At 41.4% G+C, this 18,111-nt stretch overlaps 1 protein-coding gene across 1 annotated transcript in view; it reads left to right on the top strand.

The window, feature by feature from the left end:
• The window catches only part of VAV1 (vav guanine nucleotide exchange factor 1), a 92,474-nt gene that overhangs the window by 26,051 nt on the left and 48,312 nt on the right, over nt 1-18,111 (top strand). The window contains exons 2-7 of the mRNA XM_032212410.1: nt 8,319-8,435; nt 12,617-12,675; nt 13,448-13,513; nt 15,395-15,503; nt 16,312-16,404; nt 17,872-17,940. Coding sequence (XP_032068301.1) covers nt 8,319-8,435; nt 12,617-12,675; nt 13,448-13,513; nt 15,395-15,503; nt 16,312-16,404; nt 17,872-17,940 — 513 coding nt within the window. The remainder of the gene's footprint in view (nt 1-8,318; nt 8,436-12,616; nt 12,676-13,447; nt 13,514-15,394; nt 15,504-16,311; nt 16,405-17,871; nt 17,941-18,111) is intronic.

The following is an 18,111-nucleotide window of genomic DNA, read 5'->3' as shown; positions in this document are numbered from 1 at the left end:
TTTTAACTTCCTCAGAGTGACAGAAGTCAATAGTTTTGATTCAGCAAAATCTTGCTAGTGCTTCCTTTCGAAGTATTTTCTCGTTGAAGATGGTGAATGAAGTCCTGTGAAACAGAATTTCATTTTCTTACTGATTTCAATGATGGGGTGGGGAGACTGATTTTAAAGTTAAAATTTGATTGCTATGGATAATAACTACTATATGCAATAGCAATAGCAATAGCAGTAGACTTATATACCGCTTCATAGGGCTTTCAGCCCTCTCTAAGCGGTTTACAGAGAGTCAGCATATTGCCCCCAACAATCTGGGTCCTCATTTTACCCACCTCGGAAGGATGGAAGGCTGAGTCAACCCTGAGCCGGTGAGATTTGAACCGCTGAACTGCAGTTAGCAGTCAGCTGAAGTGGCCCATAGGGCCTTCAGCCCTCTCTAAGCGGTTTACAGAGAGTCAGCATATCGCCCCCAACAATCTGGGTCCTCATTTTACCCACCTCGGAAGGATGGAAGGCTGAGTCAACCCTGAGCCGGTGAGATTTGAACCGCTGAACTGCTGATCTAGCAGTAGCCTGCAGTGCTGCATTTAACCACTGCGCCACCTTGGCTCTTGTAATGCATTCCCATTTAGAATTGCTTTCTAATACTAAATACTAAATTCTATAATACTAAAAAGTAGCTGGCAGATTATTGAGCAAATTGTCTGCGTATTTGGTAACAAGTTCTCTTATCCTTTGGTAAGGTGCAAAGCAAAATGAATTTGATATTTACTCAAATACTTTTCCCTCTTTTTAAACTGGTACCTAGAAACCTAAGCATTAGCCATTTGCGACTTTTAATCTTCTTTCATGATTCAGATTTACAAGGTATGATAACAGAGGAACAGATTAGATGTAAACTTTGCAATTGCTTGCTCGGGCCTTAAAAATTGTGTCTAATAGGTCTTCCGGGGTCACCAGAATATTCCATTTCTACAAAATGAACGTCTTATGCTGGCTGTTCTACTTCATCCAGTGGGCAGCCCAGAATTTGTCCTTCTATGCTGTAAAAAAATCTCCTCCAGACCGCCTGCTGCCAATTACCTCCCAAAGACCCATTAGATCACACAGATTAGGCCTCCTCCGGGTTCCGTCTACTAGCCAATGCCATCTGGCTACTACCCGGGGGAGGGCCTTCTCTGTGGCGGCTCCGGCCCTTTGGAACGAGCTCCCCGCGGAGATTCGGACCCTCACCTCTCTCCAGGCCTTCCGAAAAGCCGTTAAAACCTGGCTGTGTCGGCAGGCCTGGGGTCGATGAGTTTCCCTTCCCCTCTCGAATCGTGTGGCTGTTGGTTGTTTTAAATTCCCTGTACTTTTCGTTGTAGTTCTTGTGTTTCCCTTCCCCTCCTTTGGGTTTGTGTGCCGCCCTGAGTCCCGCCGGGAATAGGGCGGCATATAAATAAAATGGTCCTTGAACCTTGAACCAATTGCTTTATGAGGTCATTTCACTCAAATGTATTTCTCTCCCACCTACCATTTACCATCCACCCAATCTCCAAAAGGTTGTTTTTTTGACAGGACACAAATAGATGTGTGGAGAAATCATTAACAAGTTTTTTTTTCCTTGTCTTTCTATGGAAAGCTGTCCTTTTCTTTCTGTATGAAATAATTTTTATTGAAAGAAAGCTCTTTGTGAAGATTTTAAAAACTACAGAATCATAGAAGAAGTAAAAAAATATTATAAAAGGGTTAAAGAAAAGTGAAGAAAAAGAAACATATCTAAAGAAGCAACTTTCAAACTTCTTTGCCGCAATTACAAACATAACAATTATCATCTCCACCCTCCCATACTGCATAACATAGTTTTCTGTTTTACATAAACAAAGCTTTTAATCAATAAATCCCAAAACCTGCAGTTCATTTTTATCCATTTTTCAGCAAAAAGTCTATAAAGGTTTTCCAGTCTTTTTAAATGTGCAGAAGTTGTAAGTTTCCTCCTTAACCAAATTAGTCAGTTTAACCCTTTCTGCAAACTCAGCCTTCTTCACAATTCATTCCTCCATTATTGGTCTTTCTGTAGTCTTCTATCTTTGCATGCATAATATCTTTAATATCTATTAAATAATCTTTAATATCTATTAAAGATTAATATCTTTAATATCATTAATATCCATGAGCCAATAGGCACTCATTTTCAAGAACCAATTATATGCAATGATGAAAAAGCTAGGATAATAAATTTTGGAGATCAACAATCATTGGCTGAATAGTTTATTCTGCAAACATCGCATTCGCTATCCTTTGAATAAGGAACACAACATGAATCACAACATGAAGGAGGCAGTGTAGCTATCCCAAAATTGTATTTCCATTTACAAAGCTTAGATAGTATAATCAGCAGTGCCTAGAATGCTTTATGATAGCCTTCCAAATAGATGGACTTCAGTGTTTTTAGCAAAAGTCAAGAATTTGAGAGGTGAACTCTATGTATCTGCAGGGAATCAACTAGTGGTGGGATTCAGCCGGTTCACATCTATTCGGGGGAGAACCGGTTGGTAACTTTCTAAGCAGTTCGGAGAACTGGTTGTTGGAAGAAATCTTTTGTTTTTCCCCACTTTACAGGGCTAATCCTGTAAGGAAGGCAGGAAGGAAACATTCTGGTGTTGTTTCTAGCCTAATCTTTATTGACCTGCTTACAGAAACTGCCTCTCCAGTTAATCCTTATTACCATTGTAAGAACTAAGGTGGAGTGCACATCAACCTGAGTGACATTGACTTGGCCATGCCCACATGATCACAGGACCACTGAGCCCCGCCTACCCAGCTGGTCATTAGGGCAGAGAACTGGTTGGTAAATTATTTGAATCCCATCACTGGAGTCAACATAGGAAAAGATTACTCTGTGATAAGCAGAACTAAATTATGCCTTAGAAATCTGGAATGGTTGACAAGAAATCCTCAAGAAGAACACAATACCTTCTCACAGGTTTTGTTGTTTGGAGGCTATTCACTTATTTTATACATTTAGAGACATCTAGATCAGTGTTTCTCAACCTTGGCAACTTGAAGATGTCCGGACTTCAACTCCCAGAATTCCCCAGCCAGCGAATGCGCATTCGCTGGCTGGGGAATTCTGGGAGTTGAAGTCCGGACATCTTCAAGTTGCCAAGGTTGAGAAACACTGATCTAGATAATTGATGATTCAATAACAATTCAAAGCAAGATTTGTGGATCTGGGTCTATCTGAATAATCTCTCCATTAGCCGAAACATTCCAACAAGCACTTTGGAAGGCTAATATGCATGTGATTGCCTCTGAATCAGAACATGATATAAATAATATATTCTATCTACCACAATAGTCTATAGAATAACTGTCAGCACCTCTCCATTTAATAATTAGGAAAGAAGACCACGAGTTTCATTTGTAGAAAATCAAATGTACTTTTACTAATTAAAAATGGCTAAAGAGCGGTTGCATAGCAAAGTCTGGTTAATTAGGCGCGAAAGCAGTTGATATATAGAATAGCCCATTCCACTCCCCCCTGGCATCATAGGCCTAGTCCAATCATAAGTCCTTCAAGTGTCAGGTGTGAGATAACTTCAAAAGACATCAGGAAGATGGAATGTCGGTGCCGTTAACCCAGGCGGGAAACATCCACGCATGCGTAGTACGTCCATCCAAAGATCTCCAGAATCTTTCTCCAGCACAATAAGTAACCCCACCCAAATAATATGCCCTCCTCCCCATTTCAATGGCAGCTGAAGCAACAGCAAAGCAGACGCTGACAATAACTTAATTAACAATAATTCTTGAATCATCTGTTGCATTCTTGTTAACTAACAAAATGCAATATGTGTACAACTTTGGCCCTAAGGAAACCCAAAACTTACATCAGCAGCGTGGGGGAATCCTAAGTTTTACAGAAACACAACAAATGCTTAACAGCTCCTTCTCCCAAAATAAAGGTTTACTGGGACCATTGGAAATTAAAAATGGAACAGGAGGAATGGGAAAAGGTGTGGCTGGCCGCATGTTGCATTCTATGATGTTTTCTCTACAGTTTTTTTGTATTACAGCGTGTTTATTTTCAGAATGTGAGAATGGCATTTTAATGGCGTCAAAAATTCATGAAGCACAGAAGTAAAAATAATCAGGGTTGTGGAACCCCAAAGTTTGTATTAAGTATTTTTTAAAAAATGGGGAGGGGGAGCAGAACTGCTCAGAAAAAAATCTTAGCACCTTAGGTGAGACCAGATGTGTACATGGTGGTGGTAGAACTTCACAAAGAAGAAGATGAACTGCACTTCTGTTCTTTTTCTGCCTTGCGTTACTGCTGGAAGCTTTCTCATATATCGTATAGGCCAGCAGGGATTAGTACACCAGAGATCATGATTTGTGAATAGGGCGCAGTATGTGCAGAGAATTCCCCAAAAGAGATGGAATTAAGAGATGAATGGCCAGAAGAACCACTGTGCAGTAGCCTTCTTTCATATATCCTCTACAGCAGTGGTCTCCAACCTTGGCAACTTTAAGACCTGTGGACTTCAACTCCCAGAGTTCCTCAGCCAGCAAAGCAAAACACCCATGTTACACCTATCCTCCGCGAGCTGCACCGGCTTCCCATCGGTCTCCGAACGCGCTTCAAGGTGCTGGTTGTTACCTTTAAAGCCCTACATGGCTTGGGACCTGGATATCTGCGGGACCGCGTCCTACCACATACCTCCCAACGACCCATAAGATCTCACAGGCTGGGCCTCCTTCGGGTACCGTCGACCGGGCAATGCCGGTTGGCGACTACTTGGGGGAGGTCTTTCTCTGTAGCTGCCCCGGTCCTGTGTCCATGATCTACCCGCAGAGATCCGGACCCTTCCCACTCTCTCGGCCTTCCGGAAAGCCGTTAAAACCTGGCTGTTCCGGCAGGCCTGGGGCTGTTGACCCCAAAATACGGTCCAGCCCCATTTAGAACGGAGTGCATGGTGTGCTGTTTTTAAATCTATCTTTTCTTTCTCTGTATGTAGTTATTTATTTATTTATTTATTTATTTATTTCTGTACTGTAAGCCACCCGGAGTCCTACGGGATTGGGCAGCATATAAATGTTATTAAACTTGCAAACTTGCAAACTTGCCAAGGTTGGAGACCACTGCTCTACAGCATTCAGCATTTTGCTTGGAAAGTGCGTAACATTCAGGTCAGCATAATTTTCTTCCTACCTCCAATAGCCTCTCAATAACTTGAGAGACCGCCTTCTGCCGATTACCTCCCACAGACCCATTCAATCCCACAGATTAGGCCTCCTCCGTATTCCATCTGCCAGCCAATGTCGGCTGGCGACTAGTCGGAGGAGGGCCTTCTCTGTGGCTGCCCCGGCCCTTTGGAACGAGCTCCCCGTGGAGATTCGGACCCTCTCCACCCTTCAGGCCTTCCGGACGGCCGTGAAGACCTGGCTGTCCCAGCAAGCCTGGGGTTGAGTTCCCCCCCATACTCGAATGTGCTGTGTCTGTTGTGCTTTTAAACTGTTTGTATTGTCTGATTGTCTTTGTCTTACTTTTTGTAATTTCCCCTCCCTTGGCTTTTGTTCAGCCGCCCTGAGTCCCTTCGGGGAATAGGGCAGCCCACAAATTGAATAAACTCCAAACTCCAAACTCCAGCTTCTGTTGCAAATGGAAGGGCTTGTTACTGTACAGTGTAGTGCAGTAAGAAGTTGGATCAGATTTGCTATTGTTTTGATGGCTAGGGAAGCAAAGAATGGATGGACGTATGAATCTTTAATTCCTTTGTCATTCCAGGCTGTCACTACACCTTGGTGGTTTAGGGTACGCTGACTAGATTTGAACAATGGAAAGAACTGAAACTCTGCAATCTGTTCTCACACACCAAACGTTATGAAATATGAAACACTATTACAGCATAATTGAGAAATTAGGATGGTTCCCAGCACCAGCTACGATCCTCAGCAGTTTTCTGAAATAAACAAATGCGCTGGGGAAATATAACACTTTCCTCCACCTACAGTGTATAGGGAAGTCAGTTGTGTGTGCGAGAGAATGGCTTCCGTTCAATTAGCTTCCTATATTGACTTCCTCTGTTCCTCTCTGTCATAATAATGGCCATTTGGTCTCTGTGCTGATTTCATAGTAAGAGCATAAGCAATGGATAATCTGGACCCAGTTAGGTTAAGGAAGATTGTACTATTTTGTCACAATACCCTAATTTTTGTAAAGTATTTTGGCAATAAATTAAAAGGCATTCGTTTATTACATTTACATCCTGCGTATTTTCAAATTAAGATAGCATACATGGTTCTTATCTTACATTTATGCATAGAACAACCACGTGACACCAATTATGTTAATAGATAGCAAGTGGCTAAAGATTAGTAGGAGACATCATGGCTGAGTAGAAACTGTAGCCTGTGTTTTCCTAATCCCATTTTAACCATTTCTTTGCCTGTAACTACAATACAATACAATACAATACAATACAATACAATACAATACAATACAATACAATACAATACAATACAATACAATACAATACAATACAATACAATACAATACAATACAATACAATACAATACAATACAATACAATAGCAGAGTTGGAAGGGACCTTGGAGGTCTTCTAGTCCAACCCCCTGCCTAGGCAGGAAACCCTATACCGTTCCAGACAAATGGCTGTCCAACATCTTCTTAAAGACTTCCAGTGTTGGGGCATTCACAACTTCTGGAGGCAACTTCTGTTCCACTGATTAATTGTTCTCACTGTCAGGAAATTTCTCCTCAGTTCTAAATTGCTTCTCTCCTTGATTAGTTTCCACCTATTGCTTCTTGTTCTGCCCTCAGGTGCTTTGGAGAATAGTTTGACTCCTTCTTCTTTGTGGCAACCCCTGAGATATTGGAAGACTGCTATCATGTCTCCCCTAGTCCTTCTTTTGATTAAACTACCCAGTTCCTGCAACCGTTCTTCATATGTTTTAGTCTCCAGTCCCCTAATTGTCTTTGATGCTCTTCTCTGCACTCTTCCTAGAGTCTCCACATCTTTTCCACATTGTGGGGACTAAAACTGAATGCAGTATTCCAAGTGTGGCCTTACCATGGCATTATAAAGTGGTATTAACCCTTCACGTAATCTTGATTCTATCCCTCTGTTTATGCAGCCTAGAACTGTGTTGGCTTTTTTGGCAGCTGCTGCCCACGGCTGGCTCCTATTTAAATGGTTGTCCACTAGGACTCCAAGATCCCTCTCACAGTTACTACTATTCCCTCTATGTCGATGCAGTTCCATTGAGGATTACATTGAGTGTGGTTGGTCAGCCAGTTACGAATCCATCTGGTGGTGATGCTGTGATGCTGTCTAACCCACATTCTTCTACTTTATCTAGTAGTAGGTTATGGTCTTACCTTATCAAATGCCTTACTAAAGTCCAAGTAAACTATATCGACGGCATTTCTCTGGTCCACTAATTTTGTCACTTTGTTAAAGAATGCAATAAGATTAGTTTGGCATGATCTGTTTTTGACAAACCCATGTTGGCTTTTGGCTGTTACTTTGCTTACTTCTAGGTGTTTGCTAATTCGTTGCTTGATTGTCTTTTCTAGAATCTTCCCTGGTATTGAGGTCAGCCTCATAGGTCTATAGTTTCCTGGATCTATTTCCCCCCCCCCTTTTTTGAAGATGGGAACCACATCAGCTCTTTTCCAGTCCTCTGGCAGTTCCCCGGTGCTCCAGGATCTCTGAAAGATATAGTTCACTGGTTCTGAGATCTCGCCTGCCAGTTCAGGCAACACTTTTATACAACCTAATTGTGCCATCAGGAGTCTATTCTTCAATCAATTTTATCGGCATGAAATGAAAAAGGGCCTGCCATCAAAGTTCCCCTTTGGATGAATGTGTTAAATTTTGCTAGAATTTCTCTCGTTAGTAAGTTATTGAGGAAAACTACTGTGCCACTATAGCCTTTATTGCAGTGTTTCTCAACCTTGGCAACTTGAAGATGTCTGGACTTCAACTCCCAGAATTGGCTGGGGAATTCTGGGAGTTGAAGTCCGGACATCTTCAAGTTGCCAAGGTTGAGAAACACTGCTTTATTGTATTTATAAATTCACACATTTTAGAGTGGGGTGAACTTTTTTAAAAAATATAAACACTGCAGTTCATCTGCATCATTTATTGGTAACTTGGCTCAAAGTTTAGGGGAACCCAGCGTAATCAAACAGAAATTGTTCAGTGTTTTGACTGAATTAACTACACATTTAGTACGATGACCTGCTTGCTAATGTCCTTGCTCAATATCACCTATTTCCGACAGCCTCATGGTGTATTCTTTACATTTCCTTTCCAGTTCCTGTGCCTAAAGAATATCCGGACCTTCCTTGCTACCTGCTGTGAGAAGTTTGGTCTGCGGAAAAGTGATCTTTTTGAGGTCTTTGATTTGTTCGACGTAAAAGATTTTGCAAAGGTACTTTTCTCTCCCATTAAAACAGTTTCCTCATGGTAGTCATCAAAGTCCTTTTGATCCTAAATGTTTTATATCAGTGCAAAGAAGTCTTTATGGAATGATTGGATGGAATGGAAGATTTTCAATGAATACTAGTTTCAGTAATGACACCATGTTGGAAAAATCAGCTTCAATTATTAATATTCGTTATTCTTCCTAGTATTTGCTCCTAAAACCAATTTACAAACCAAATCCTACTTCTAGTAAAATTAGTTAGCTGATGGTGTAATTTCAGCTAGCAGAATACATCACTGTCTTCTATCTCTATCTCCATCATCTACCTATATCTATCTCTATCTACAAATCAAACATCTGTTCAACTATTGTATTCTTTATTTGCATTTTTATTTGCACTTTCATTTGCATTTCTTCATTTGCTTTTCATTTGAATGGGCCACAAGGTTGTTCAAAGTATCAGAAACCATAAAACAACATAATCAATTACATTTCTGAATAGCCAAGTGATGTAAGAATAAAAATTGTAAAAGCCTCAATTCCACTGTGATCCAATCATGTAAGCAAATTTTACAATGCAAGGGGGAAAAATGAATAGCAAGTAAAGTCATGTGCAAATTGTAGCAAATTATTTGTCCCAGAACAAGTTCACAATCAAATGTTGTAATGGATAACAAATATGTATGTACTCCATTATACCCCTCTCAGGATTCTGATACGCTGACTGAGCATGAATCCAGCAAACTAAATTGGCAGGTTCCTGATGCTCAGATTTTAAGATTAGGGCCACTTTATTTGTGGCAAAAAAAAGAAGATGATTATCACTTCAGACAGCTGCAAACTGGATCTGAATAAGCCTTGTTCTGTGTGTGTGTGTGTGTGTCTCTCTCTGTGTGTCTCCCTCCCTCCCCCACCCTCTCATTTCTATCTCTACATACAGAATATATGTCCCAACTGCTTGATAGAGCAAAGCATATTGTGTTATTCTTGGTTTCACTTAAATGCAGCAATACCAGTGGTGGGGTTCAGCCGGTTCGTACCTATTCGGGAGACTAAGCAGTTTGGAGAACCAGTTGTTGGAAGAAATCTCCATGTTTTTTTCCCACACTTTACAGGGCTAATCCTGTAAGGAAGGCAGGAAGGAAACATTCTGGTGTTGTTTCTAGCCTAATCTTTATTGACCTGCTTACAGAAACTGCCTCTCCGGTTAACCCTTATTACATTGTCACAGCTAAAGCGAAGCGCGCATCGATGTGAGTCATGTTGAGTTGGCCACGCCCACCCAGTCACATGACCACCGAGCCATGCCTACTCAGCTGGTCATTAGGGCAGAGAACCGGTTGATAAATTATTTGAATCTCACCATTGAGCAATGCCTAGCCCTTTCTGAAAGGAGGTGCAATGTAACCTCATTGCATTCCCAGAGCTGCTTTCATTCAACAAATCTGGGAGCAACCAACAAGCTGTTGCCCACAATAGGATGTGAAATATAGTAGCAGACCCACATAGCTGGCTGTAGTAGGTGTATCCTAAGGTCTGGCTGTAACATGTTTAACCTTGTAGCGGAATGTTTCTTTGAAACCACAGATTGTCAAAACACTAAAGCAGAGTAAAACAAGCCTGACACACTTCAAGAAAAAGGCATCAAGAAAAAAAATCATGAACTTCAGTCAGACCCTCTTTCTGGAATACCATATCCCACCCCCTCTCCCTGCACTCTCTCTCTCCCTTCCTCCCTCCCTATCCTTGCCTCCTTCCTACAGTTGAGAGTATGATGGCCCCAGTGACGTGCGGTGAGGTTTATGGCTGGTGAGGCACTGACACAATTTTTTTTTAGGCTTGTGGACTTCAACTCCCAGAATTCCACAGCCAGGCATGCTCAGTTCCGATTTAAAGCGACAGCATTTGTTTTTCTCCTTTGCGAAATAAGTTTCCTTCTTTCTTTTTCTTTTTCTTCTCCCTTCCGCTCCTTCCTCCCTCTCTCCCTCCCCTCTCAAACACACACACACACACAGTTGGATTGGAGGGAGTCAGGGAGACCACAGGAGGAGGCAGGAAGCCAGTCAAAGGGCCATACTGGCGCACGCACACACTTTCCCCCAGCCCCGGAAGGATCCAGCCCAGCTTCAATGATTATAGATTTGAAAAGACAACGTGGCTCTGCCTGCAATCAAAGTACACTTGGGGAGGGAGAGCACTTCCCTCCAGCCTTTGCCCAAAGCCCCACACCAGGAGGATGACGTTTGAATTCCTCCCCCTCCCTCCGACCCACATGTACCTTTTCCAGCTGTTTCAGAGAGGATTTCAACTCTGCTCTTGCCTGCCATCATGAAAAGAAAAGAAAATGTAAAAGGAAAAAGGCAAGAGCTGAGGTCAGGCTGAGCTAGTTGCTCCCAGAGTCACTGTGGATGACTCTGCTTAACTGTTTAAAAAAGCATCTTAAAAAGCGCCCTCTACAGGCGGGACTGACTGCACATCCCTGGAGGGCCCAAGGTCACCCAGCTAGCTTTATGCCTAACACAGAACTAGAATTCAGGGTTTCTATCCTGATGTCTTATCTCCCATGTCAGCCTAGTTCTCTAAGCTTCATTGCCCCCTTCTTATGGTATTTAGAAAAAAATATGAAAGACTTCCTTTAGACAGCATTCAGGTAGGATGTTCTTATCCAGTGGTAGGAATAGTTTTATTAACAGTATGTAATGGTTTTATTTATTTTGAATTATATTATTTTCATTTTGGCCAGGGGCAGAACCATAGGGGCTAAAGGGCGAGCATTTCCAAATTCTTTGAAATGTTCTGTTTCCAAAATAGGGAATTTTGATAGCCCTGACTAAAAGCTTCATCATCTCAGGACCCTTTAAGAGCTCATTTAAGAGCTGAGGGCTGAGAAAGAGTGATTTGCTGCCTGAATTTATGTCTGAGGCCAAATTTGAAGTAGGGGATTTCCGGGTATTGTTCTGAATCACCATCCTACAGTCACTCTATAGAATAAGCGTAAAAAGAAGAAAAATCCTTTTGTCATCTTTAAGATGTCATATTTATCATGACAGCCACTCTTTATATAATGACTACCGGAGGGATTTTGCTGCTGGAGACAAAACCCAGAGAATAGCCCCCAATCTTATAACCCTGGCTGAATTTGGGGGGGGGGGGGAGGTCAGGAAGCATGTGCATTCTCCCTCTCTCCCTCCCCCTTCTCTCTCTCTTATAAACTGACATACCCTTGAAGAGTGTTCGGAGACTTCAGCTTGTCCAGAATGCAGCCGCGCGAGCGATCGTGGGTGCGCCTCGGTACACCCACGTTACATCTATCCTCCGCGAGCTGCACTGGCTGCCTATCGGTCTCCGGATACGCGTCAAGGTGCTAGTCGTCACTTATAAAGCCCTACATGGTATTGGACCTGGGTACTTGAGAGACCGCCTCCTGCCAATCACCTCCCATAGACCTATTAGATCCCACAGATTAGGCCTCCTCCGAATTCCATCTGCCGGCCAATGTTGATTGGCGACCACCCGGAGGAGGGCCTTTTCTGTGGCTGCTCCGACCCTCTGGAACGATCTCCCCGTGGAGATTCGGACCCTCACCACCCTTCAGGCTTTCCGTAAAGCCGTTAAGATATGGCTGTTCCAGCAGGCCTGGGGCTGCTGAGTTCCACCCCCACTCGAACTGGTTGCGCTTGTTGAGATGTTAAATTGGTTCTGTATTGTTGTCTGTTTTTTGTCTGTTCCTTTTGTATTGTGTCCCTTCCCTACCGGTTTGTTAGCCGCCCTGAGTCAACACCACCAGGTTAAAGTATGTGACTCTTACCTCTAGGGATGGTTTACAAGACTGCCTGGAGAAAAATTGGGGAGTGTATAAGTTAAAACGCATTTCAGACTAGAATTATTTTGGGGATGAGGACATTGGTCGCTCCCATGTTGGGACATAAAATCTACCATCAGTCAGATTTTTGCAATCCTTTGGTATTATGCACATAAGCGCATCATTTCCCCTTCAGGGAAAAGGGCAGCATACAAATAAATTCAAATTCAAATTCAAATTCAAATTTTTAATCTGCAAAACCTGTCCTGACCTGAAAGGTAATATTTAAATCAATGAGGATTTTAGTAATTAAATCCTATGATGTCATGATCTGCACATCTCTGAATCTTTGTCTCTTTTTTTTTTGTTCCCTTCTTTCCTGCAGGTAATTGATGCTTTATCAATACTCTCATGGACGCAGGTTGCCCAAAAGAAAGGCTTCGTGTAAGTGCAAAACTAGTTAATGTATAAGCTATTCAGAGACATTTGTACAATTTTCATTTAAAAAACATGCTTTTAATCTGATTTGCCTTTAATTTAAGCTTCTGACAGCATACAACATGTAAGTCTCAGAAGCTACAGGTAGTATCGAAATAATGGTTTGCTGCTAATAGGGGAAACGTGCTCCTCCAGAGCAGAACTAATTTGAAATTATTTGCTTTCTGACCTGATTAAAATCTTCTTCTTCCTGGTTTCCCCCCAGAATTTGCAGGATTCCATTTCAGATCAATAAATGCCATTTCATGTCCATGTCAGTTGTGTCCTGTCACCTCAGTTCTCCTAAGCCTCCAAAAGTCTCCCATGAGCGGGCCAGGGGACTTTAGGGATTCCCTTCATCTATTAGGATTAGGATTAGGATTTATTTCATTTATATGCCGCCCTTTTCCCCAAAGGGGACTCAGGGCGGCTCACAACTCAATCAAGGGAAAGGAGGTACAAACGGGGGATAAAAAAGACAAACAAACAATACACAATTTAAAACACACAACAACCATACCATATTCTTCTTCTTTTAGCTGTTTATTGTATTGCTTTTTAATGTTCGCTAATGATAATGATTTTAGTTATTACACAGCCCAGAATCACTTGCTTTGTGAAACGGGTGGCTTTAAAATCTCCAAATATTGTGAATATTACTTTTAATATTCTATAACTGCACGATTTGCACCGTGGCTATATTCGCCTGAACTTGAGCATTTTTTTTATTACTTTACAGGCCGTTTCCCACGGAAGAGAGCATCGCAGACGATGACATCTACAGTGGCTTATCAGATCAAATTGAGTAAGAAGCACTTTGCTTTGAGAAGGGAAAGATATTCATGGACTGGAATTGCTTTTGATTTGGGGGTGGATATGGGGTGGAAGGTCTTGAATTAATATGCAATTACAAATTCAACAAGTAAAGCATTTTGTGTTACTGCACGTTGAAAATCTGCAGAATTTTTTTTACCGTTGTAGGCTTTCAGACCTAGCCATGCTTCTTTATATATATATATATATATAAAGTTTATTTTTTCATTTTCATAACAAATAACCACATGTATACTGTCACATAACCAACATTATTTTATATTATTAAGTATTGACATCAATTCGTTTTACCATCAACCCCCAAAAATGATTATTGGCTCTTCTGCTCTCCATACACCGTATTTATACCCTATCCATCACTTTCTTCTCCCTCTCTCCTCCTCCTCCCTACCTCCTTTCTTCCCTCTGTCATCCTTCTCTTCTCTATTTCCCCTTCCTCTCTCCTTCTCCTTTCTCCCCTTTCCACTCCTTCTTTTTCTCCTCCTCTTCCCCTTCCCTGCCCTCTCTCCTTACCCTCTCTTCTTCCTTTACTTCTCTCCTCTCTTCCACACTCTTCATCTCATTTACTTGGTGTATTTCAGCCTCTGAGCAAGCTTCATTTTATGTTGATGGTATTTATAATTTCATTTCAGTAAACATCTTTAATTTTAACATATATCCTCCTCCTCCTCCTTATTTTTTGAAAGAGAAAAAAAGTATGCATATATAGCAATTATATTTTAACACACTCACAAAACTTATTATTGGCTGGGAGGTGGACCTGATTACAATTCCCAGCTATTCCCATCATAATATTGTATAGTTATACATCATTACATGCCCCAAATTTTTAGTTCTGTCTTTATAATCTCAATAATTTTCCATTATAAATATGTTTCATGTTCCCCCTCCATTTTTCCATATCTTAACTTAGCTTACATTTAATTGTCTTTAAATAACAATCCTTGCTGTTCAATGTTCATTACAATTCCATTGGTCTGCTATGTAAAATAGCAAGAACTCTGACACAATACACACCTCACTTTGTTCATCTTAAGAATTCTATATGCATCCATATTTCCTATATTTTAACGTATATTTAATTATCTTTCCATTATCATATTCAATCAATTAGTTTAATTATCATGTAAAGGAATAAATCACATACCTCTACTTCAGAGGTGGGTTCCTACCAGTTCGCACCTATTCGGTAGAACCAGTTCGTCGAATCTACCGAACCGGTTAGAAGAGGTTCCACCAGTGGACCTGGAAAGCCGGCCACACCTACAGAAGACTTCCAAACTTTTTTGAAAAAAAATGTGCGCCAAAAGGACTATGGTGCTATGCTTCATCCCTTTCATGTTAAAACAAAACCACTCCTCAAATTAGCACTTCTAAGAACTGTTGCCCACTGAATCTTTAGCTTCTCTAACAAAGCAGGGCATACTGGGGAAAATGTTTTCACATGTTATGTAGGTTCCTAGACTAACAAACATGCAACGGCATCTTCCACAGACTCTGGAGAAATGCAATAAGCTGTTAGAATAAGTGAAAGATATGAAGAACCTACAGTTCTGCTTTTAAGGGAAATGGCATACTGGAAGTGCATTTAAGGTCTTGTTAAGTGATATTATTGTTGGTAGGAAGCTTAGCTATACACCATATATTTCAATACCAAGCGATAGAGATACAGGCCTTCAAAAGTCACATTTTGCTACTTTGGGAGCACCAGAATCTAATATTATCCAGATGATTTCTTGTAATCAGACTGCCGCTTGGAGTGAGCTTTTCTAAAATGTTGGATTTCCCACCTTTCTCTGGGAAAGGCTGTTCTTGTACTATTTACAATGTGGGGTGTTTTTTTTGTTTCCAGTGACACTATGGAGGAAGATGACGACCTTTATGACTGTGTTGAGAATGAGGAAGAGGAAGGGGATGAGATCTACCAGGACCTGATGAGATCAGAGCCTAGTGGCACGCCAGTAAGTAGCTAAAGAGTGGTATTTCTCTATGAGGCAGAATTGGCTGCAAAACATTCAAACACTTCAGCAATCTATCTAAATTGTATTGTATTGTATTGTATTGTATTGTATTGTATTGTATTGTATTGTATTGTATTGTATTGTATTGTATTGTATTATTTGTATGCCACCCTTCTCCGGGAGGACTCAGGGCAGCGAACAATTCAAGGGGAAAAAAAGGGGGAACATAAAAAGACAAAATACAAATAATAAAAGTAGACAACAGTCGCACAACCATACATGTCGAGAGGGGAGGGAACTCATCACCCCCAGGCCTGCCGGCAAAGCCAGGTTTTGACGGCTTTTCGGAAGGCCTGGAGAGAGGTGAGGGTCCGAATCTCTGCGGGGAGCTCGTTCCAGAGGGCCGGAGCTGCCACAGAGAAGGCCCTCCCCCGGGTAATAGCCAGGTGGCATTGGCTGGTAGATGGCACCCGGAGGAGGCCAACCCTGTGAGATCTAATGGGTCTGTGGGAGGTAATTGGCAGCAGGCGGTCTCTCAAGAAAATATCACTTCTGCAATTGATGTATTAATACCTTTTCATAGAGGAGAATTATTATGTGTCCCCCCCCAACAGACCGTAGGCACTTTGAGAAAGAACTAAACCAATTTAAAAACAGGAAGGTTATTTTCATTTCCATGATATAGATGAACTTACATTTGAACTATAATCTCTTGGCTTCAACAGAAGGGGCCATGGATATTCAATAGACATATTACCCTTTTTTCCCATAAACAAGGACTTTCACTATGATTTGTGTCTTGCAACAGCGAATGACTGAACTCGATAAGAGGAAATGCTGCCTTCAGGAGATTCAACAAACCGAAGAAAAATATACAAGCACACTAGAATCTATTCACCAGGTATTTATGCTCGATATCCAGTGGTGGGTTTCAAAATTGTTCGAACCTACTCTGTGGGTGTGGCCTCCTTTGTGGGAGTGGCTTGCCGCCCATGTGACCGGATGGGAGTGGCTTGCCGCCGATGTGACCGGATATGAAGATGCCGACGACACTTGTCAGAACCACCTTAAATTGCCTCACACACAGCACTGGCATGCATAAGAATAGGATGTAAACTTGTTTTTTAAAAGGCATCTTTGGTTTGCGTTAAAACAACTTCAACACACGCAATGTTCTGATTGCACCACAAATGCAGTAGTCATCCTTACCTTTCACAGAGGCACTGAGTTTTATAAATATGAGCATGATAGTGTAGAATAATCATATCCAAGGACCAGTGGTGGGTTTCAAAAAATATTTGGAACCTCTTCTGTAGGTGTGGCCTGCTTTCCGGGTCCACTGGTGGAACCTCTTCTAACCGGTTTGGTAGATTTGACGAACCGGTTCTACCGAATAGGTGCGAACTGGTAGGAACCCACCTCTGTCGATATCCATCTAATTCACCTCTTCCCTACCACTAGTTCAGGCAGCACTGTATTTTTCTCTGCCATATATTTGAGAAGAGCAGCTTCTTTGGAACAGAATTAATTGATATGGAAGATAAGAAACAGAAAGTCAGTGACTCTGGACCTTATTGAGTATCAGAAAAGAAATAAAAATGGGGTTGGCCCACTTCTGCCACAATGTTTAAGTACTCAGTTATTCGTAGCTAGCAAAAATATAAGTTATGATCTTGAGCCCCACTGACCAGTGGTGGGATTCAGCCAGTTCGCGCCGCTTCAGGAGAACCGGTTGTTAACTTTCTGAGCAATTTGGTGAACTGTTTGTTGGAAGAAATCATTAGGGCAGAGAACTGGCTGTTAAATTATTTGAATCCCACCATTGCCACCGACTATGTAAAGAAATCCCTTTTGTCTCCCCGTTTTATTACTTAATGCTGTCATGGAAATGCTGAATTCAGCAACTTTGAAAAAATGGACATGCTGTGTTACTTTTAACATCATGAGGTCCAAGGGAAGTCTATATGGTCCTGGGTTCTCCACATCTGCATTTGATTTGCAAGTGCAGAAGATGGGGTTGGAAATCCCTTAGGTTGGAAATGTCTTCTAGGAGGTCTGTTATGGTGGCATGAACTTCCATGGTCATTGGGAAAATGCCTCCCTGTCTCCATGCTATTCCTAATCCACCAATGGAGATGTCAACTATTTTCATTTCAAAGAAGAAGTCAGAACATGCACTCACTCATTTTTTGGAGTCTCCTGAGCTTCTTCCATAGAATCTTGATGAGAATTGTACAAAGGATTGTCTTGGTTCCTCCTAATATGAAGTGTTCTTTTTAGTTAACGCTGTCTATTTATTTCTCTTCAGTATCTTCTCTCTTGAATTATTTTATTACTGGTCATTTCAACCAGGATCTGTTCTTTACAGCATTTTATGAAACCACTGCAATTATTCTTGGAACCTCAGGACCTTGAGAATATTTTTATTAATATTGAGGTAAGATCTTCCTCTGCTTTTGATTAAATTAATTTTCAGGAATTTTGTATCAGCAATCCTACATAAATTTAATGCACCTCTTTATAGTTGGGCTCCAAGATATAGATAGATTTAATTAATTTGGTGCAAGAGCAGGCAAGGCATTGCTATGCAGGCAACCTTGGAGAGATT

The sequence above is a fragment of the Thamnophis elegans genome, chromosome 2 (genome assembly GCF_009769535.1).
Source record: "Thamnophis elegans isolate rThaEle1 chromosome 2, rThaEle1.pri, whole genome shotgun sequence".
Lineage (NCBI taxonomy): Eukaryota > Metazoa > Chordata > Lepidosauria > Squamata > Colubridae > Thamnophis > Thamnophis elegans.
Note: the sequence above shows the minus strand (reverse complement) of the source record. Positions and strands in the feature narration are given on the sequence as shown.